The 23,871-nt window shown below is 39.1% G+C and overlaps 1 protein-coding gene across 7 annotated transcripts in view; it reads left to right on the forward strand.

The window, feature by feature from the left end:
* LOC148425141 (serine/threonine-protein kinase BRSK2-like) overlaps positions 1-23,871 on the forward strand; it is an 88,767-nt gene that overhangs the window by 54,448 nt on the left and 10,448 nt on the right. For 3 of the 7 annotated variants that reach the window (XM_088412726.1, XM_088412727.1, XM_088412731.1), the window contains exons 7-17: positions 697-765; positions 5,058-5,204; positions 7,153-7,184; positions 7,480-7,644; positions 7,797-7,894; positions 8,129-8,282; positions 8,959-9,019; positions 16,077-16,734; positions 17,309-17,357; positions 17,631-17,754; positions 21,655-21,835. In XM_088412726.1, the coding sequence (XP_088268852.1) occupies positions 697-765; positions 5,058-5,204; positions 7,153-7,184; positions 7,480-7,644; positions 7,797-7,894; positions 8,129-8,282; positions 8,959-9,019; positions 16,077-16,734; positions 17,309-17,357; positions 17,631-17,754; positions 21,655-21,835 (1,738 nt within the window). The remainder of the gene's footprint in view (positions 1-696; positions 766-5,057; positions 5,205-7,152; positions 7,185-7,479; positions 7,645-7,796; positions 7,895-8,128; positions 8,283-8,958; positions 9,020-16,076; positions 16,735-17,308; positions 17,358-17,630; positions 17,755-21,654; positions 21,836-23,871) is intronic. The other 4 variants (XM_088412732.1, XM_088412728.1, XM_088412733.1 and 1 more) reach the window with 4 other exon arrangements.

Consider the following 23,871-nt stretch of genomic DNA (forward strand, 5'->3'; position numbering starts at 1 on the left):
GTTAAGGGTACGAGATTCATTTAAATTTTACATTCATGTTTAAGATATATACCAATAACGCTTTGAAAACTCTTGAAGTACATAGTAAAACCTGTGAGGGAAATTAAGGCTGATGCAAATAGTTACTTTTGACCAATTGCAAACATACTTCCAGAGTCATTAAAAGTAAAATACACAGCATCTGTCACGATTTTTTTCCCCATCCGTTGGTCCGCGGCCCAGTACCAGTCCGTGTATCCACTGGAATTCGGTCGCATGGGAAATAATGATCTTTTGGCACTGATTTAGTTTATCCTTTAACAGTTCGTTCAATTGTGCTTTGTTTGGCTTGATCTTTGTTTTTTTGACGCCGCCTCTGGCCGCTGTTGATATTACATTTTATAATGAGGACGGTGTGGCTTCACTTCAGAGCGATCACTGTCAGTGGCACACACGTCGCTCTGTCTCTCTGTGAAATCTAGCCCGTTGGTTTAATCAGTGTAATTTTTGTACATTTTGTTGCATAAAGAAATGGTCCACAGTCAAAATGTCAAGCGTTGACCGGTCTGTGGTAATTAAATGGTTGGGGACTCCTGCTTTACAGTATGTCAGCTTGTGTATGTTAGTGCCAAGATTTATAGTTTAGTGAACTGTCTCCAAATTTCGGCTACATTGTAATCCATTGCAATTTCTCCTTTCTCAATGTGCCTCTGCTAGGGCGAGAAGTATGATGGCCGAAAAGCAGATGCATGGAGCTGTGGAGTCATCCTGTTCGCACTTCTAGTGGTGAGTTTTTGTTTGTTTTTGTTTGTTTTTGTTTGTCCTACTGCTTTCGTACTGATTTTTTTGGAATCAAGTCTTCCATGCTCTGTTTGAAAAACAGTTTTACAAGAATATAAGACACAGCCGGATGCAGTATTGCAAAATGTTTTAACAATTACCGTATTTTTTGGACTATAAGCTGCAACTTTTTCCTGCGGCTAATAGTCCAGTGCCGCTTATCTGTGTTTTGTTTTGTTTTTTTTTTTTTGTTTTTTTTTTTGCTAGCCACCAGCAAGCAAATGTGTGTATCTATTTGAGGTTCATACTCTACTCTATCAAGTAGAACTGAAAAGATGTGAATCAATGGCTGTGTTTGAAACGAGTTTAAAATAGATATTATTAAAAAAAAAATATATATATATATATATATATATATATATATATATATATATATATATATAGATGTCTAAATTGATTAAAAGTGTATAAAATTCAGGTGGGAATCAGGTGGGAAAACCACTGCCATTTCACCTGGTAAATAATATATTAGGATGATATAATGTATCATGCAAACGTGCAAAACATTGCTCCCTGGTGGTTGGATGTATATATATGTTTATACACACACGCACACACCCACACATTCATATATATATATATATATATATATATATATATATATATATATATATATATATATATATATATAAATTGCACACAAATTCGCACTGTTATTAAGTTTATTGATATCCTTAGTGCTAGAAATTATTATTACAAACACGCAAATTACAGCCCTTCTTTAAAAGAATCCAGTGGGAGCCTGGCCGGCTGTAATTCTGGGATTTTAAAGGTCTAGTTGGAGTGCAATTTAATGAATCAAATAGCACGTCCACCATGAAAAGCAATCCTTGTGTTGTCATGGAAATTGTTAGTTAAATCCTTACAGATGGATCAGCTGAACTTTGAAAAAGAGGTTGCAGTGTGTAAGAGATGCTGTATATAGGTCATGAGTGGCAGTGATGATGAAGCAAGTATGTGACTCCAGCTGGGGAGATCACTTAGTGACGTCAATAAAACAAGCAGGACAGAAAGAGGCAGATGGCCACTAACACTAGTTGAATAATCAAAATGAAACGCATGAAGTTTGAGCCTTATGCAACATGCATCTCCCGCAGCTAAAATGTCATTTAAAGCAGTGGTCCCCAACCTTTGGATCACCACGGACCGGTCAACGCTTTTAGATTTATATTGCGGACGGGATCCACGGACAGTTGATCCACGGACCGGTACCAGTATGGACTGGTGGTTGTGGACCGCTGATTTAAAGCATTTGTGCAGCAATGTGAAAATAGCAAAATGCCGTAATTACCCTATCCTAAGCATATTGTTCGCTTTCAGCCGATGGTCTAAACAGACAAAAGGGGCGAAAGTGTCCTGAGCAGCAGTTGCTTGAATTCAAATGTACCCCCAAATTTCTCTAAAATCATGAAAATTCTTGCCTGTTTAGAACTTAAAAATAGAAAATGTATGCCTAATAAAGGCTGTTTTACCTGTTTTTTGCTAAAAGGGGCCGCTGTGCCCAGTAAAAGGTTAATGAAAATGTGAACAACAACAAATGACTCATTCGCTGTGTATAACCAGAATAAACTACTGTATTTTCCAAACTATAAGGCGTACTGGTATATAAGCTCCTGCAGCAAAATATGAGCAAAAAAATGTTTTTTTTGTCACGGATAAGCCGCACTAGACTATAAGCCGCAGGTAATAATATCAGATCTTTAAGCAAAAAGATGGTATATGAAGGTTATCATTTGTTTTAGTTGTTACATTTTTTTGTAATTGTCTGCCAACAGCAACATCCTCTCTTTAACAGACTGAACATGTCTGCATGTTTAGTCCCAAAATATTTATAGAAAATGGATGGATGGATGGATGGATGGATGGATGGATGGATGGATGGATGGATGGATGGATATCTGTTAGTTAAATAGCAGTTCAAAACTGAAATCTATATTTCAATTGCATTTTTTTGTCTCCCTTTGTTTGATAGTATATTTTAGTGAACACAACACATTCTACATAATTCATATACAATCATAAATACGTAAATAAAATCACATATACTGTGTACTGTAAATAAAATGTACACATCACAAATTTACCCAAAATTTTATACATTCTCTTAAAATTTAATTTAGACATATACATTTTTAATAATAAATTGTTTTAAATCTTTTTGAGCACAGCCATTGATCATATCTTTCCAGTTCTATTTGATAGTTGTTCCATAAATTGACACCTTGAACAGATACACACATTTGCTTGCTGGTGGCTAGCAAAAAAAAAATGAAATAAACCAAAAAAAAAAAAAAAAAAAAACAACTCGCAGATAACCGTACTGGACTATAAGGTACATGGCTCAAAACATGAGGAAAAAGTTGCTGCTTATAGTCCGAAAAATATGGTGTATATATATATATATATATATATATATATATATATATATATATATATATATATATACACAGTAATCTTTAAAATTTGTTACTAAAAGTTGAACCTCAAATAAATTTACTAAAAATTTGAGCTACATCTCAAAGAGAAAAAAAAAACATAAAAAATTACATCTATTTACATCCAAGTTATGTTATATAAATGGTCTTGGCATAGAGGATAAGATGAATCCATGCTGTGCTTCTTCTCGCTCTGTCTACTCATCTGGCAAATTGCGTAACCCATTGCTAGCATTTGAAAACTTTAGTTTTTCTTCACGCAATACTTTCCCTTTTAACTTAGTTATTATTACAACATTTTGTAGTCCTTGACCCTAACCAAGGTGGAGAGCATGCTCAGCTCACGATTTCTGAATTTGGCTGTTGAACTTTCTTTTACTGCTCCGCCAAGCATTGGGGAATCAAAATTTGGAGGACGACAGGCTCTACTATTCATTGCTGTCACAGCCTGGCTGCTCTGCCAGCTCATTCTCCCTCACCTACATGTCGAACTACAGTACATGCGATTAAAATACAGTCTAACCACCACAGTGCAATCATTAACCCACCCAGCATATAAGCCTCAAGCAGAATTGGGGCGAGGCCTCCTTGCCCAGAAGCAGGGTGGCACGACTGGCACAGATTACATTCAACTCAAGACTAGCAAGAAAACCTGCAAAATAGAGTGTAAATCCATATTTATCCTTAAATTATGGTGTGGTAGGTCTACAATAGTCGAAGTTATGATGATAAATGACAACCTGTGATGGAGTAAAGCTGAAATAACTGAATAACAACCTGTGATGGAGTAAAGCCGAAATAACCAACTAGTTATTAGTTAAGCGAATATAGAGCAGGATCACTGTCATTTCCTTGTTGGTGTTCGTTGAAAGTTATAGTAGTACATGGAATATGTGCAGGGGTGCACATCATTTTTTAGTGGGTTACTCACATGAGTAACAGGGCGTACTGTTTGGTCCTCACCTTTTCTGTCATTAATAAGTCACACAGTGACTTTGCATTATTCAAACCTGCATCCTCAAAAAAGTTCATAAGTCCAGTCAGTTGTGGTTTGCGCGGTTTGCTCAGGACCCCGTTTAATTAGCCCAAGGAATTCAGAGGTAACTTCTTCGTCACCATATAGTGACAACGTCAACGATCTCGTTCCCTCCCTCACGAGAATGTTATGATTGTTACGACAGCCTATCCAAGCCACTTCAGTAAACAACCAAATATTCTCAGAATAGGAAGTGTTGTGTGTATTGTGTGAATGGAGAGCGAGAGTTTGGTCGAGAAAGTGTGGAGGAGGCATGCATGTGCAGCGGAAGAGGAGATGTTGTGAGGAGGAAGAGAGACTAGTGAGTGCATGTAATAAAATGTCCACCCTGCCTCCCCGCCGTCCATTTTGTCGGCTGCGGACTCCAAGTCAAGACAACGTGTGAGAGCCGTCTACCCCGGAGGACAACCCCGACCCTAGAATTAGGACTTCCCCCGTTTCCCGTCTGCGGCCATGGGGACAGACGGAATGGGAATGGACAACGCTTGTGAAATAAAGAATGACTGAAAATGTTCAACCCTGTATCAAAATCACTGGTGTTGTCTGCTAGTTGAGGACATGAGCGGTAAATCTTGTACCACATTCAAGTGTGATTCAAGCCATGGCACATCTTGAAGCCACAAAAAAAAGTTCACATCGGGCTTGGTTCTCATTGGTGAAAGTTAGGGAGGGTACGCAAGTGATTTCTGTATGCATGCGTACCTGCGTACCACTTGTGTGCATGCCTGAATCAAGGTTAAGTCTAGTTTTCTGCTTTTGATCCTCAGGGCGCTTTGCCGTTTGATGATGATAACTTGAGAAATCTTTTGGAGAAGGTGAAACTGGGAGTTTTCCACATGCCTCACTTCATCCCTCCAGAATGCCAGAACCTTCTTCAAGGCATGATTGAAGTGGATGCTTCCAAGAGGCTGACAGTAAGCCATGCATGCAACTTCAACCTCCCATCTAACTGCTGGTCTGATGCAAATTAATAACGAACTTTCTAATCATAATAACAGACATTTTCATGCTTGACGTTTTTCAACCAACAGAAGGCCAAATTCAATAAAGGATTGTGCTGCTTTTGTGTCACGTAAACCGCTTAAAACTGAGTGAACAGATAGTGTTTAATTTACAAACCGGGTGCAGATGGTGTAATTTGATTCTTACCCAAGCAAAATGTGACTTGGTATAGAGCGGTGCTTCTCAAATAGTGGGGCGGTGATGCCGTGGGGGTGCGGATGATCCCAAGAAAAAGGCTTTGTTTTTTGTCATGTGGAATGTAATTGCAAAAAAAGTAATAATTTTCACTTGCTTCTTTTTTTCCATTTTAGACTAAGCTATAACCCCTATAAACACGATAAAAATAATTAACAGTTGAAAGTTGATTTATATTGTGATTTTCTGCTAATGTTAAAAAGGATACATGTGTAGGTATACTTAAACAATTTTTATCAATAATAGTCTTATTTATATTCAGTGCGTCGACTGGAGGGGCGCGAAAAGTTTTCTCTTTTCTAGGGGGGGCCTGGCAAAATATAGTTGAGAAACACTGGTACAGAGTAAGATCGCAGTCAAAAGACATATGCGTGCTTGACAATTTGTGTGATTTTGACTAAATTGTGTTGCGTTTGAATTGTTTTGGCATGAGTCCGACTCTAAATTGTATTGGAATTGGAAACTTGCGAGTGCAAGGTATTTAGAATTTAACTCTCGTTTGGACGACTTCAAGTCTTTGCATGGATCTTCAGTGCGTATCTTCGGTGCGGATGACCTGCAGATTGACTGACTTTGCCTGGTAGTTTGGCCGGACGTCATCTTAATTTGCATACCCAGATCCAAGAAAGCAAAGGATTACACCCACAAATCCAAAGGAGAGATTGATGAAAAGACGCGGTCGTGTTTCGCGAGGTCATAGTCGTGCAAATGAGAGTTGTATTCAAAATGCCTTGGACTCGCAAGTTTTCAATTCGTAAACCCAACACAAGTTAGAGTCGTACACATACGAAAGCAATTTAAACTCAACACAATTTGGAGTGGTACTCATACAAAAGCAATTTAAACTCAACACAATTTGGAGTTGTACTCATATGAATTGTTAAACACACATATGTCTTTTGACAGCGATCTTACTTCATATCTCGGAGGAACAGTGGTATATGTGTGAATGTAGATACATATATTTGGCGGAAAATTGTTGTTCTCTGTGCAAATGAGTCTCATTGATCAAGACCATATACATTGAAGAACAAATAAGTCTCATTGATGAAGAACATATCAGTCAGTAACACTTATGCAAAAGTAAGTTTTGGGGCAGTAAACAATATCACATTACGCGAGGGGACATTGTTAAACTGATTCATCGATTTTTTTTTTTTTTTTTGGCCGCTTATCCTCATTTGGTTTTCAGGCACGCTAGAGCCTATCCCAGTTGTCTCTGGGCAGTAGGTAGGGTACACCCTGAAGTGATTGCCAGCCGGTCATGTCACACAGAAAAAAAAAACCCAGCCATTCACACTTACAAACACATAAAAGGACAATTAGGAGCATCCAACACTGTATATTATATATTATATTTTGCTTTGTGCTCTGTTGATCCATACAAATAACATTAACTTGGACAAATAGCTTGTTCACACAGCTTCAGTTGTTGGGTCCAGTTATTAATTATAGTTTTGTCATCAGTGAAAAATATATTATTTAGTGACAAAGCTGCTGCATCATAGTAATGAGTAAGCACAAATATGAAAATACAATAATCATAAACACGTAGGTACAGTATTATTGCACTACATAAATACAAAAAAAAATGCAAAGTAATTCTAATAATTCAATTTCAGGGTTCATTTATTAATCCTTTTTGTTTGCTCTCTTGTGTTGCAGTTAGAGCAGATCCAGAAGCATACATGGTACCTGTAAGTAAACCAATCCTGCCAAAACCCAGTGAATGTATTGCTTTCTAATGTAGGTTCTACATCACGTTTAAGAACTTTTGATATTTTATATTACGTCGCTTACTGTTGTTATAAATGACCTAAAGCAGTTTCTCTACCCTACCACTGCATTTGAAAAAAAAATGTCGTTGCTCCCCAACATGTGCATCTTTATTAATAATGACAAGACAAGATGTTCCAGCCTAATGACTGAAACCAAAAGCACGTTTGGGTTGCACACAGTGAGTTGCGTTGTTTTGGGCGTGATGTGTTGTAGAGCTGGAAAAAACGAGCCTGAGCCCGAACAGCCCATCCCCAGGAAAGTGGCCATCAGAATGCTTGCTACAGTAGAAGATATCGACCCAGATGTCCTAGAGAGTATGCATTCTCTGGGCTGCTTCAGGGATAAGGACAAGCTGACCAAAGACCTACTTTCGGATGAGTAAGTGAGAAGTAGATGGACAACTTGCTTGGCATTGCAATATCTGATGCTGCAGACTTACAAATTCCTCTATTTTAATATACATAGTGTTTTTGGGAGCAACTGTCAAACCAGCATGTGCTTAGTACTTTGTCGTCTCTCTCCGTCTATAGTGACAATCAGGAAAAGATGATCTACTTCCTCCTCCTTGACCGCAAAGAGAGATATCCAAGCCATGAGGACCAGAACCTTCCTCCACGTAATGAGATCGGTAGGGTCATCCCGAAGCTGAAACACAATATTCATGGTCCAAGGACGTGCACTCATTCATTCAAAACGAAAGTAAATCAAACATCATCATCATCATTCAAAACATTATTATAAAACTACTTTATTTTCGGTTATTATACATTTTGAAGCTGTTAAACAATGTTTAGTAAAAGTTTGCTAACACATCACCAATAACTTACTTTCTCATTCACTTGTCGAACTGAATTCTGCTCAGCAGACCCTCCAAGGAAGCGTGTGGACTCTCCCATGCTGAGTCGTCACGGGAAGCGGAGACCGGAGAGGAAGTCGATGGAGGTGCTTAGTGTCACAGAGGGAGGATCACCCGTCCCAGTACGGCGAGCCATCGACATGGCAACTCATGGTCAAAGGTGGGAGCCTGAGCATTGAGTTAGGAGTTCTTTCTTAAAATTCACGCTTCACGTGAAAAGGAGACGCGCAGACTCTCACCGGCACACTACTTTATACTTGGAGCGGCTTTTCCCTGCGTCAGACGATATTTTCCCATATATTAGGTGGAAGTAAAAGGAGTCTACAGCATACCAACAACACTACTTTATAACAGTAACAGAGAATCCTAGTCGATTCAAAAAATCTCTCCCCAGCTTACATGCCCGCCAGGAGTTGTTTATGGTATTTAGGTCACGGTAGTGTTGTTTAGCTAAATCATAAAGGTGTTTGTACCGGTGAACTTCCATAAGCAATAGTTCGTCCATCACGTAAAGAATACGTGGTTGCCAAAATTACGTAATTTTGACGCTTAGAGCCCGCAGACGCCTCAAACATAAACCAACCTTCATGTGCCAGACTTTTTAAAATTAATTTTTATTTCACTTTTTGCAAAGGTAGTAGCTTGATAATGGTTAGAAAAAAAGGCATAGTGGGTAAATGCTGCTTGGTGCAATTGTACTATTTCTGGGTCTTAAAGGGTTAATCCTGATAATATTGTATATCTAATACATGTGTCATACTGTATATGCACTGTGTCTTAAATTTGTGAATGATTAATGACTGCAGACTTTTACTGTTTCATATGTATTTGTGCAGGTCACGATCAATCAGTGGAGCGTCCTCCGGACTGTCCATCAGTCCACTCAGCAGTCCAGGGGTAAGCGGCTGTCCGTTCATGCTACAGATTGGTTTCTTTCACTGCAGCCTCGTCGACTTGCTTCACTCCCATGGCATGGCGCGTACACACATGCATATATGCAGGCCACTTATCACAAGCTCATAAATGACACTTTCCTTCATCAACCCACTGTATGTGACAGGCCAGAATGAACCACCATAATTCTCCTTGTACAAGTTGAGTTAATTTTTTTTCTTCATTTTCAACTCCCATTTTAGGGGAGTCGACGTATACCTGCATAAATCAAAACCAGACCAATTTTCTCCACATATCTGTGGTTGGATATCATTAATTTAAATGTGAAATTAGTAATATCATGTCATTTACGAGGCTTCAATCATATATACCTCTAATTCGATATAGTATGCATCCGTTTTAGCCAGTTCGCACTTTCAAATGCATATTTGTCAAGCGCCGCCTAATTGCCTATTTGTTGTCAACAATGAGGCTGCGGCTGTGTAGATAATTGTTTCCGGTGGACTTTGACGCATTATTAAAAGGAAGAGATGGCTTTACTTGTCTCCTTCAGCCCTTGAACGTGTGCTTGAACAAGCCGGCATGGTTGTCGAGCGGTGGGGGGAGAAACAGCGAAGGGAAACCGGCCACACTCTGATCTCACAACTGTTGTCACTTAAGTAAAGAACGTCCCAAGTAAGATGATCAGCAAATCATCTCTGAAGACCTCCATTTCAAACAAATTGGACGGGTACAAAGATGACTACCCTTTAAAGAGTAACGAGGATGTTTGAACAAATGACAAGCAGGAATAATATAAATGGGAGGAGCTATTTGGCGTGTCAGTTAGTGACGATGATTTTTAGGGGCTTTCGACAAATTCATATTCATCTGTTTCAAAAAAGTAAAGCATTGAAATTTCAAATCGTTTCATTGTTACAACATTAGATTCAGCATTTGCGTCTACGTGAGTGCGCATATTGTCTTGCACTTGTCCCCGTTTCCGCCCCCTCCTTTCCCCCATAACCGCAACAGTATGTTATTCGACATACAATGAATAAATGTGTCTAAAAGTACAGTAATTCCGTCATTTTAATAACACACACGATGTGTTTGAATTGGACAGACATGATATTTGTAACCACTAAAGTCAGGGGTAGACTTATATTTGCATTTTTCTAAAATTCACCCAAATTGAAAAGGGGGGAGGGGGGGTCGTCTTCTGCAAGAAGTCAACTTGTTCACAGAGAAATATGGAACATGGAAGTCACTTCAGGTTTTTATGTCATTTGACAAAACACACATCATTGGTTAAGTAATGAAACAGTACTGTATAGCTTACCGCGTTCTGGGCCATGTTTTGTTCCATTTTTGATGCGCGGTTTGCACATAAAGACAGCATCTTTTTTCTCCCACAATTATCTTTTTATGCCTCTCTTTAGCATAATTGTTTTGTACTCAGTACTGTCTTTAACAACAGAGGTGGGCATTTTAATTTTCAATTGCTGGTCCATCATTTACAATTCCTCAGCACCATGGAGTCTCTCCCTTCTCCATCAGTACATCTTTATTTGAAGTTGATCCAAGTTCTAATCGTCGGTCTGTTGATATGTAAGCCAAATTTCCAGGCACTTCCGTCTTCACTTCTACCTGTGGTCTGGCTCTATGTAATCCAACTAGAATTTGCACCTTAAAAAATGCCTCAAGTAGCACTTTTAGTGAAGTGCGGGAAATCAGCAAGTGCACTTTGAATTACATTCAGTTCTTTGCATAGTGATGAGACGGTAAACTGCACGTAAAGGTGTTTGAACCAAACGTGCTCATGCAGGCATATGCAATAGTCAATAGTCACAACAGCCAAATCCACGTAAAAAGCAAGGTTTTCCTAAGTCTAATTTACTTGTTATTTCTGTTTTCTTTGCAATTCCTTGCAACTCATGCACTCGTTTGCATGTCCTGGCTAAGGGCCAAATAAGAGTGGTTGTCACCACTTTGCTTACAAAGATTGGTCTCATCTCATTTCTGAATTGTATTCAGTACTCATTTTACTTCTGGAAACTGTTGGGTCCCTGGGACTCGCAATACTAGAAAGCTATGGATCCCGGCAAAAACCTTTGCCGTCCGAAAAACTGTGCAGTAAAAAGAACAAAGTCTAAGGTTCATACTGCATTTAAGACATGAGCAAAAACCAACAGATATTAACAAATTTCACAGTAAAATTTCTTAAAATAATAGAATGAATTTACATGTAGCATCTGTTATCACCATCTTAATATTGCAACCACTGATATAACAATCCATTTTGGTCGAAAAATTGCGCTTCTTACTTTTACTTTTGTTCCTTTAGCTTCAACATGTCTGTTTTGTCCTTCATCTCAATCTTCCAAAGTGTTTAGTTTTCACTTTTTTTCTGGCTCATTGTTACCTTATTATGATGAAAATCCATAATATTTTGATATTAAAAAATTGATGCATCTGATAGATGCACATTAATTTGAAAGTATGCATCCCTGTCAAAAATGATGCGTCTTGGACGCTGGGATGCAGGCAGACGAGAGCACTGGTTTTTGTTCCTTGCTCCTGCGACCCAAAAGTTGATTTCTCGTCAAGAGCGGCACAGTTATTTAAAGCGTGCAGAGAGGTCCAAGGATTGAGCATTGAAAAGTTACCACCGGCTAACTTAAAGTGGAAATCTGTGGACGTCTTTGAGCTATTCGATGGTGACATAGTAAAACAATTTTGAGACGCCCACAGTCTATTTATGACAGTGACATGTGTCAAATAAAATGTAAAAAGTAAACTAACACAAAAAAATGAAGTCAAATTATGTCCATGTCATGAAAGCATGACTGTGGAATGCATAACAAACATTGAAGTCCTTGCCATGTTCAGCAAGCTTTAAGAATTGGAAGTATGTCATGTAAACATTGTACACTGCAATGCATTATTGACACTTTTTCTCTGAACACACCGTGCTGTGCAATAGCAAAGTGGATAACACTGCTGCACAATTATACTCACACTCATAGTGAAAAAAACTTCTTCATTCTTATTCTCGTACAGTATAGTCAATAATAAGATCTCTTGGGCCAAGTATGCTAAATTGCTACTGACAGTGTCTTATGCATCCATATGCATCCGTATTGACAAGAATAAGACAATTTCATCATTTGCCAGCGAAATTAGGGATTCGACAGGTGACAACTGATGATTACAACAATGGACGAAAATGATGGATGAAACACAACGCTCTGTTATTCTTATTCCATCGTTTCAAAAAGGTTTCTCTGCATTCAGCTGCCCACCTCTGCTAAACAATGGAACTCATTTCAAGCTTACCATTTTTTTCAGTTAACCATTATTTATTTTGAAAAAATAAACAGATTACTTTACTAATTGTATTTACTGTATGTGACAAGAAAGACTTGTAAAAAGAGTTCTCAACCGTCACCTTGCGAGCGGCTTCTTCCCTCATTGTTGTAAAGTCCAGACCCAAAGAAAAGTTGCTTTTTATCCCTAAAAATAACAATATTCTGAACTGCAAATGAGTAATTACAGATTTCTGTGTGTACTATTTTTGGATATAGTCTAAACACGTAAGAGGATGGTGTGTGAGGCAGAATTAGATGGACATGAACAAGAGTGTGAGTGTGATAGTACCATGTATTTATAGTCATTGGAGATCAGTGCAGTTTGATGACTCAGAGGAACAAATGTTTCCGTTACATGTTTTGTTTTGCCAATCAAAACTGACATGAGACATTTTACTTGTCATTCCAAGATTTGTGCCCCACCTTGATGACAAAGAAATAATGGGCCTATAGCAGCTTCACTTGGGTTTGACATTACTCTATTATGACTGTACAGCCTTTGTCTATAGGCTGAACAGCAGGGCAACTGGGTAAGGTTTTGTTTGGACGCGTGCGTCGATCAAATAATTTCAATAGTCTCTTGCGTTGCGTTGGATATGCCAATCCGTTTATTTTCGTCAACATTCCTTTCACAGCAGGGCAACTGGGTAAGGTTTTGTTTGGACGCGTGCGTCGATCAAATAATTTCAATAGTCTCTTGCGTTGCGTTGGATATGCCAATCCGTTTATTTTCGTCAACATTCCTTTCACAGCAGGGCAACTGGGTAAGGTTTTGTTTGGACGCGTGCGTCGATCAAATAATTTCAATAGTCTCTTGCGTTGCGTTGGATATGCCAATCCGTTTATTTTCGTCAACATTCCTTTCACAGCAGGGCAACTGGGTAAGGTTTTGTTTGGACGCGTGCGTCGATCAAATAATTTCAATAGTCTCTTGCGTTGCGTTGGATATGCCAATCCGTTTATTTTCGTCAACATTCCTTTCAATATCCTGATAAAACAATAATTCGAGTTACAAACCAAACTGAAAATCTACCTTAATGACCACGCATGGTCGAAAACTGTTTCCCTCTTGCCCTGTCGCACCTGAGTGCAATCACCAACCGACACGTATTTATGTAACCATGGCAACCATGGTTCCACCCACCATAATAGATTGGCATGTCTTCTGACAATTTGTTTAACTCTCTTAATATAAACAAATTCAAATACACAAAAAGCTTTTTGGCTCCAACAATGACCTTGGTTGTTTTTCTTTGTTCTTGTGTTTTTATCCAACTGACTCAGATATAGAAAGGTTTTCATGCTCATAATGAGATAGCAATCTAGCTTTACTATTTTCAGCATTTAATGATGAAATGTTTCTATTGAGGAGCATTATATATGTGAAAATGTTTTCAAAGATTCAAAAGGTAAAGAAACAATGTCATTGCCTTCACCATCTAAACACAATCCCCTATTCCAAAAAGCAACAGACATATTATGTGTTATTGAATATATTTGGAGGTTTTTTTGTTTTTGTTTTGTTTTGAGTTTTTTTTGTTTTTTGTTTTTTTTTACACTCACCCTTGTTTGCAACAAAGCTGCCATTGGCTTATTGGCGCACCAAATCACAAAATTTGTGCTTGTCAATTGAATGTGCTGATCTGTGTCTGTGACGCATGTGGACGTTACATTATTTAGGTCACCGATGCCGATTGGTTTATCCTACTTTCATTCACAGACATGAACATGTAGTCTGTGATACACCAATTGGTGGTAAAATGGTTGTCACACATTTAATCGAATGTTGCCACAAGAACAAACTGGATGCCATGTCAGAGTAGAACTGCTGCCGTTTGTTCAGCTGTGAATTTACACGATTTTGAGCAGGTGACCCATTCCACAGCCTTGTTTATCTTTATCACAAAAATGCATGTACTCTGCTATATTGGGTGAAGGATTAAGCTTTGTCAGCATTTAACTGGTTCTCTTGCTAGTAGTTTATGGATGCACCGATATATCTGGCTTGGATTTCTGTGTTGGACCTGAAGGGGGAACATTTTCAAACTTACCAATTGACTACCGTGTGAGGACCCCACAGATGAAATCTTAGAAACAAAACATAAAACAAAAATCGAATTAAGGCAATTTGCATGTCAGCTGTGTAAAAATGATAAAAGATTAAATTCCTGTTAAATTAGATTAGATTCCTGCCCCAAAAAAATGTGTTTAAAAAAAATATGAGGTTTAATTACTACTGTTGGGCAGTAATAATGCTCTATCGCGATATAAAGTGACACAATGCGCGTATTGCAATGCAACGTTCAGTTTCCAATATAGCGCGTATAGTTTTGAAACGCCTTATTTTCGTGATGTTTCGTTTTTTTGTTTTTGTTTTGTTTTTGTTTTTTTTAATCAGTCTGCTCCGGTGTGGCTTTTGTATCAGGATTTTTGTCATGAATTGTTCCAAGCGTTTCAAAAACACCACATTAAATGTTACAATCCATTACCTATCGAATGAGCCGATGTTCCAAAGCAAAAGTAGTGACTGAGGAAGAGGGTAAATAGCAGAAAAAGAAAACTTTATAATAAGAATATACTTTACCTTTAGTTTAGATTCTGTCGTAATCATATCTCGGGCTTCCCCACGGTGTTCAAGTCAGCTCCTGTGTGTGTTCTCGGAAAACACAATAATATCCACGCAGCCATATTAACAAGCTGTAGAATCCCAAATTGCATTTATTTCAAATGGGAATTTTGAGATTTCATGTTTTGTTATATTTCATTTTGTTGCTCTTATATGCTAAGTAATTTTCGTAATAAAAAAAAAAAAAAACCTGCACAGAAGCGACCATATCTTGAGTTCCACTGCGTTTGATAAATTATAACAATAGAATTCTCCTTGGTTTTGGTCGCTTTTTTATTCAGTGCAGTGACCTCAAAGATCTTTTTCCTTTACGGTTAAAGAGCACTGTCACCAGTATTTTATGCAGGCACGTGTGGCAAAGTCCTATCTCTGTATTCCTGCCACATCAGTGCCATCTGAAAGAGTATTCTCAAATGCCGGGGACATATTAACACAGTCAAGGGCATGCTCGAAATCAAAGAATGTTGACATGCGTTATTTAAAAACTAATGTTTCATGTGTGCTCATAGATGTCAATGATGTGTGGCTTCTGAAAAAGAAAAATAGAACTTGCCTATTCTCATCATTTCCTTCTGTTTTTTTTTCTGTCATTGTTAATATTTGTGCCGTAGATTTATTTGATCTTTTTACAAATATTGCTCAATATATCGCAATACGTATCGCAAATCGCCTTTGCTGTGTCGCAGTCTATCGCAATATACTTTTAAGATAAATACCCATCACTATTAATTAACTATAAATGTGTAACATTTTTAATTGTGCGTTTAAGGGACAGGAACTCAAGTCAGCTGTTTTGATCTCGGTGCATCTCTGCTATTAATGCATCATGAATGCGCCACTGCTGCCTCCTGGTTGGCTGATTCTCACTTTGCTAATCGCATGTTCTGTTTTTCTTTCTTTCTTGCACTCTACCACTTCCTGCCTGCTCCACTTCCAAACCCATCTGCCACACGCTTGTTTTTTGTTTTTTCCTGTGTTTAATTCGTGGGAATGAACTTTTATTGGGCCATGGCGATGCCTTGATTGCCACACTTTCTCTTGGCTGACTCTGTTGTCATATTTACCGACGCATGACAAATCACAGCCCAACCGGCGTTTTTTCATCCCACCCCAATCCCCAGACCTGTGTCAGTCCCCCAATTGCAGCCCCACCCGATCACTTGAAGCCCGCTTTAATGGGGTAGGGCCCCGCACGCCCAACTCCTTCCAGCCCAAGATGGGGTCTCCCCACATGCACCCTCGCACCCAGACCCTCCCCGCCAAGCCCAAAGTGTCTGCGAAACCTCTGCTGACGACCAGGTCCAACCCGCTCCCAAACACAGCCCAGACTACCTCCACCCTAAAGTCTGAGCCCTCCACACCCAGCCAACCTTTGACACCCTGCATCCCCAATAGCCCCCTTGTGAGGCGCCACTCCCCGCTTAGTGTCCCCCCAAAGCTCTCCATCCCACTTTCTCCCATGCCACCTATGTCACCCCTGCCCTACCACCACCTGCACCCTGACCACAATGGCAAATCTTTCCCCAACTCGCAGGTTACCCCCCATCCTTCCCCCAGAGGAAGCCCTCTCCCCACTCCCAAAGGCACCCCGGTGCACACACCAAAGGACAGCCCGACTGGCACACCTAGTCCAACACCTCCACCAAGCCCCTCGATCGGGGGCATGCCCTGGAGAACGCGCCTCAACTCTATCAAGAACAGCTTCCTGGGCTCACCTCGTTTCCATCGCAGGAAAATGCAAGGTAAAGTTGGAGATGTAGAGTGGATGGTTGGCATATTGAAGACTGGGTTACCATTTGTATCTGTGCGCCGTTAACACACCTTTCGTTGTCGTGCTCGTTCAGAGGTCATGAGTTTGAATCCAGGCTCTAGCCTTCCTGCGTTGAATCTGCACACACTTCTTGTTATTGCATGGAGTTTTTTGAGTAACCCACCCTCAGATTCCAAAACTTGCATTCTACAGTACAGTATAAGACGTCTAAATTGTCCTTAGGTGTGAATATAAATTGTTTATACACTGTATATGTTCCATGCCATTAGCAGGCGACCAGTTCAGGGTACATCACCCGTCAGCCGGGATGGTTTCCAACATACCTGCGGTCCGGATTAAATGAATATAGGCTTGTTGACAAAGGATAATTTCACTGATCTGTTGAGCATTTTAAACAATGCTACAGAACAATAGATGTTATCTCAAGGCACTTGGGTGAAAAACATTTAATTGTTTTATCAGAAAAAAAAAAAACTATTTAAGCATGAACACATACACACATGAAACTGATGAAGTGTGTACTGACAAAGTTCTTGCATGTGCAGTTCCCACACAGGAGGACATGTCCAGTCTCACACCGGACTCTTCTCCAGAGTGAGTAACATAGTAGAACACTATGATTCTCCAAAATGAACTCTAACTGTGGGTAGAGAGTGGGGTTTGTGGAGCTGATTACTTTAAATTAACTATTGGGTTGTCGGGTATTTGTTAAGTGACTTCTTTAGACAAGATGAAGCAAATCAAACTTACAGAATTGGTCACTGATTTTTTTTTTTCAAAATGTACTATTAATCACAGACGTGCACAGTTATTTATGACTCTGTTTTATGTTTAAGTTCTGATGTCATCTGTCTCATGTTTGTGCAGACTTGCAAAAAAGTCGTGGTTTGGTAACTTCATCAACCTGGAGAAGGAGGAACAGATCTTCATTGTGATCAAAGACAAACCTCTCAGCTCCATAAAGGCAGACATTGTCCATGCTTTCCTCTCTGTACGTTTATATGTCGTTTCTGTCTTGATACATACATTTTCTTGTAAAGTACGGGTATCAGAACTAGAGCAACATTTCACCTTTCATTAGCAGGAATCATAGTACATCTATCAAAGAGACATTTTAGAAGATGACACATTTAGTGTGAGAGGGCCCATATCAATAAAATCCTACTTTTTGGAGCGTTTAACCATGTTATTTATCACCCTAAACCAGGCATGTCCAAACCCGGTCCTCGAGGGCCACCTATCCTGCATCTTTTTGATGTTTCCGTTGTCCAATGCAGCTGATTCAAATGATCAGGTTTGTTGTCAGGCTTCCGCTGAGCTTGCTGATGAGATGATCATTTGAATCAGGTGTGGTAGGAGGACAGAAACATCCAAAACATAAGCCCTCGAGGACTGGGTTTGGACATGCCTGCCCTAAACAGACCCTAAAGTGTCATTTTCCTTCATTTGTTGCATTTCTAAGAATCCCTTGCTTATTCTGCGCTCTCAGCATTGTCCAACCAGATAAAAATGGCTTGTGAGAGGCAATTAGATGATAACAGGCCCCCGTACCACTGCTACGCCTCCGTACCACTGCTACACTGGCCTACCAGTGCAAGAGTAGATACGTATCTGAGAAGGCCTTTGTTTTCTATTAAGTTCAGGTACAGAGTTTTACTGTAGAAATTGTCCAAGTGGCGCAAATGTATCTTGTCAGCACACGGCCAAACAATCGATGTTGTCGTACTTTTACATAATTCACCTGCAGGCGGAATTGTTGTTATGAGTAGTGGGTTCTTGAGAAGACAGTTTTGATAGGAGGAACGGCTGTTACTCTGTGCCATCTCTTAACACATTTTTTGCTTTGTTGGCAATTCCAGTTTATTTCAACGTCAGTAATATGACTGTTTTTGGCTTCTTTATTCGGTCCGCCCCTGACTTATAATACTGATAGATACGATGTTAGCTTTGTTGTTGCTTCATCGTGGAGTACAGGTTTAGAATGGCACAACAGCCACGCAGTGAACAGGGCATCAGTCAAGAAACAATTCTCTTCCTGGTTAGAAATGTCGGTACCAAGCAAACTCATGTCATAAGAAATTAAATGATTGTCCCTTGCATAACATTTCATTTACATACATATATTTAACTGTGGAAAATTTAAAATCTCATGATATGGACCATTTAATCCACTACTCAGAGGTTGAACCAACATGGAATTCATTGTGCTGCCTATGAGCTGGCAAAAAAACAAGGCAATGCATAACTAAGTGGAACTTCCATACTTTCCACTTGATAAATCGCCCCAGAATAATAGTTGCACTAGAATTGAGTCACATTATTTTCGGGGAAATTTAATTTACAAAAATGTATTTCAAGTTGAATAGAGCTCGGATTTGAAGCCAAAATCTCTTTCAAGGCAGCAAACGAGTTCCTGGTGGATTTTTTTTTTTTCTGTTTGTAAATACAAAAAACCTTTTCTCTTATAACTTAAAAACTTTTAACTAGACTCTGAGTCCAAGCTTTAATTTTAATATTTACAAGTTGCACATGGTTTAAGTCACAGGAACAGCCAAACGGGGAAAAACAAAAGAAATGAAAAAATGTGGCCTATCGTTCAAAAAATACGGCATGTGGAATTCCCTAAAGATGAAAAAAAAAAACATTAATATAGGTACTAAGCTAACAATTGTCAGTGAGATCTGGACTCACATATTTGCAATAATTTTGCTAGTTTAGTCAACATTTCCCTGACACACTACCTGATTAAACCGTGTGCCATGGGCCGCTGGAGTGCACTCAATTAACCCCTTAACTGCCTCGGCGTTTTTGACAGCATTCAATTACTCTGTGTTGCATACATAGGATTACTACATAGGAGCTGAACTTACTGATGAATTTGTAGACATTTTTAATAGTACGTACTTGTACTGACATATTAAAGTTGGTGGCTCCTTTTAGATTCAAATGCTCCAAGCCAGTAATTAATTAGTATTAAGCAATATCTTAAGGACACTACTCACACTTTAAGATGTGTATGTAGACATGCTGAGATAAGATGGAAAAATATGAACATTATTAAATGGATATTATCTCCAAGTTTTTTTAGACATTCTTTTAAACGTAGTCTATTGGAGTATCAAAAAGCTGTTTCTCTACAACCTTGCGTCAGTTAATACCATAAACTTTCTTTTTAATACATTGAATACACTTTCAAATCCCTTAAACTATGTGAAGATTTTTCAAAGTTCTTTATTGACAAGAGCTTTGATGTTAGATCTACTCTATTGCCCTGCTTATCAGATTCTGCTGTCTCTATTATCTTTGTCTGTTATTTGAGTGTTTTGAGCAAGTGTCTCCTTCCTATCGTTCTTGTGACAGCATCCTTCAACTTTTGTAGGGACATTTTCCATATCATTGGGCTCTGTGTTTTAAATCTGTTAATGCATCTTTCATGAGTGGCTGGGTTCCAGCTGCATTTAAACATGCTGTGGCTCAGCCCTTCATCAAAAACCACAACCTTGACCCCACAGTCTTACCTAACTTTAGACCCATCTGATACTGCTCAACACCAGTAATATGTAAAACGGAGAGATCAAAAAGGTAATGTCAGAGGTGTGGTAATGGTAATGCCAGAAATTTGTGAGCTGTTTGTGACAGCATTTGTGACAACAAACGCATCCATCCAGAGGTTTGTACGAAAAGGACAACAGTCTTTTTTCTGAATAATTCATTAGCAAGTGTGCAGAACCTACACTGGATGATGTAAACCAATCTTTGAAAAGGAATGTAAAGGCCAGGCTGGAGTTTGCCTCCACAGAGTACAGAATAAAGCCTCAGCAACTCCGGGAGAACATTTTCCGGACTTACAAAGAACATTAAACAGGTTACCGAGCATTTAAATGTTGGGTATATACTTGGCGGACAGACTATGTAGATTATACTGTACATCTCTAATTTGTTACATTTGTTACGACGGGGCATGGCAAGTAGAGGTGAGGAAGGAGGGGAACCCAAAATTGCAGGAAACTGAGAGGAAATAGCTCAAAAAATGAAGGTTTAATAATTAAATAAGACAGGAACAACAAATAATCAAAACAAAAACTTTATGGAAATGCCTTTAGTTGGTACTTCAACGAGTAGATTTCGATTCTGGTTTCAAAAAAACGTGAGATACGTATGTTTCAGACCACTTAATCTCTTCGAGGTATATTGTCATGGGGGTGCGCGGCGGTTGTGGAGGCCGGGGTTGTTGCGGAGGAGGAGGACCCAAAAGCAGGAGGACGTTGAAATAGGGGCTTGATGCAATCCATATTTATTAAGGAACAGGAACAAAAGCGGGAGAAAACAGAACGGCAAAAACACGAACTAAGGGCGCAGGCAGGCTGGTTGAACAGAAAACAAAAACGACGGGCAGGCTAGCGGGAAAACACGGAGCAGATTTACGACGGGAGATGTGACCATGACATGACAAGACAGTATGACAATGATCCGACGCCGGCAGTAACGAAAAACCAGGTTTAAATACATACAACTCTAATCAGACAAACGCACGGCAGCTGGGCAAGGACAAACGGCAAAGGGAGCGGATTGGAGGACACGAGGGGCAGGTAACAGACAGGTGGACTAAATCAAAACCAACGCAGGGAGGCACGAGAGGAGCAGGAGCAGAAACATATATGAAAACATAACCCCTCAAAGTAAACCCACAACCCAAAATCCAACAAACCATGACATATATTTATAGTTCTAAAACACAATATGTGCCCTAGATTTTTACCACATATGTTCATGTCTTGCCATCAACATTGACACTGGACAACATCACTATGTCTTTCAATTTGACTTCTGTATCCGTTTTGTGCCATGCTTCTGCTTCACTAATGGAGAAATGGTCTGCTCACCTTCTCAGATACCCAGTCTGAGCCACAGTGTGATATCCCAGACCAGCTTTCGAGCTGAGTACAAGTCAACAGCTGGTCCAACAGTTTTTCAGAAGCCTGTGAAGTTCCAGGTAGACATCACCTACTCAGCGGGGACCTGTGCTACCAAGGAGAACTGCATCTACTCTGTCACCTTCACACTGCTCTCAGGTCAATTATGTGCGCACTGCGCCTCACTCTTTGGTTAGGCAGTGACTTTTCCTGACCGCATACCCAAAAACCTTTGCGCTCGTAAGAAGAAAAAATAATGAATGTTACTGAACATTATGGTTCAAAGTAGAGTGACCATGATATAAGTGTGCAATGAATATTAGCTTAGTTCAACATAAAGTGGCTCCACAATGTGACCCAGCACCGCCAACACGGGCCTATATAAAATGTACCGTATTTTCCGGACTATAAGACCCACTGGTATATAAGCCGCAGCAACAAAATATGAGCAAAAAAATGGATTTTTGTCATGGATAAGCCACACTGGACTATAAACCACAGATGCAAAAAGATAGTATATGAAGTTTATCATTTATTTTTGTTATTTAATTCTTTTGTAATTGTCTGCCAACAGCAACATCCTCTCTTTGACAGACTGAACATGCCCGCATGTTTAGTCCCAACATATTTATAGAAAATGGATGGCTGGATGGATATCTGTTAATTAAATAGCAGTTCAAAGTCAAAATCAATACTTCAATAGCATGTTTTTTGTCTCCCTTTGTTTGATAGTTTATTTTAGTGAACATAATAACACATTCTACTTAATTCATATACAATCATGAATACATCAATAAGATCACATATAGCCTACTGTGTACTGTATATAAAATTTACCCTGAATTTTATACATTCTCTTTTTAAATTTAGACATATACATTTTTTAATAATATATTGTTTTAAATCTTTTTGAGCACAGCCATTGATCATATCTTTCCAGTTCTATTTCACAGTTGTTCCATAAATTGACACCTTGAACACATTTGCTTGCTGGTGGCTAGCAAAAAAAAAAAAAAAAACGAACAAACCAAAAAAAAAAAAAACGATAAGCAGCACTGTACTATAAGCCGCTGGGCTCAAAACAAGTGTAAAAAGTCGCAGCCTATAGTCCAAAAAATACGGTTCATTTTCATGATGGCTTCATCAACATAGCATGACCCAACGAGTTACTCTCTAAATTGGGTAGCAAACTGATTTAACTCAGGGCCCACATGGGGGAAAATCTATTCTCGAGTGAGCCGAACTGTTAATATATGGTATATAACTTAAAACTCAAAAACAATTAGGCAATTATATGCATATCTTAGCCGGTCCCAATTCTAAGCAAATAGCTGCTTTCAACTTTAAATATATTGTGGTTTTTGCACGCATTTGCATACCTACCAATTTTCATCCCGAGATGTACCATGGTTTAAATGTGCAAGATTTACTGCTACTATCCCCAGCTAATTTTCAGTCATCCTTTATTTGACAAATATGAAAAGATCATGTGAATATAGCGCAAGATATTGCTAATGTAAGTGCTGGATTTAAAAGAGGTGTCCCGGGTGATGACGTGAGTGGTGGAGTAAGTGCTTGGCTGTTCCCCGTTGGTTTTTCCGCTCCCAAAGACAGTAAAGAGCTGGCTCATTTTGTGACATGGTTGCAGAAGTGTTTGGAACAGCTCATGCACGACACGCTACACTAACAAACAAGCTGCTCATACCTGTCAACCCCGAGGTGTACTGAAGCTTCTTACCAAAGTTGTAATTCACCCTTACAAATTTCTATATAATCTTACATAGAATTTGTAACGCGTGCGCAAAGTAAAAACAAAACAAAATATGGCATACAGAATGTTAGCAATTTATTCTTGTCAAGTACTGTTGCTCAAAAGTGCAGACCTCGTGCATATTAATGAACAAATATGACATAATTGGCAATCGATTCACCCCAATAGATCAGTATGTCTGGCCTCATACTTCGATTTTCCCACTGTAAGGTTCTTGATAGTGTACAATGGATAACATTATTGATTCCATACCATATTGCTACATTTAGTAACAACTTCTGTTATTTTTCTACTGATAACAGCAACAATCTCAAAGAATGAATTTCACTGTTCACTTACCATTCAGCGTTTATTAAAGCAATGTTGTGAATTGTGACTTACAGAGTTCACATTACAGGTTTACATTTCATAGCAATTTTTGTCT

Source organism: Hippichthys cyanospilos, chromosome 4, assembly GCF_059441005.1.
Source record: "Hippichthys cyanospilos isolate Australia breed blue-spotted pipefish chromosome 4, RoL_Hcya_1.0, whole genome shotgun sequence".
Lineage (NCBI taxonomy): Eukaryota > Metazoa > Chordata > Actinopteri > Syngnathiformes > Syngnathidae > Hippichthys > Hippichthys cyanospilos.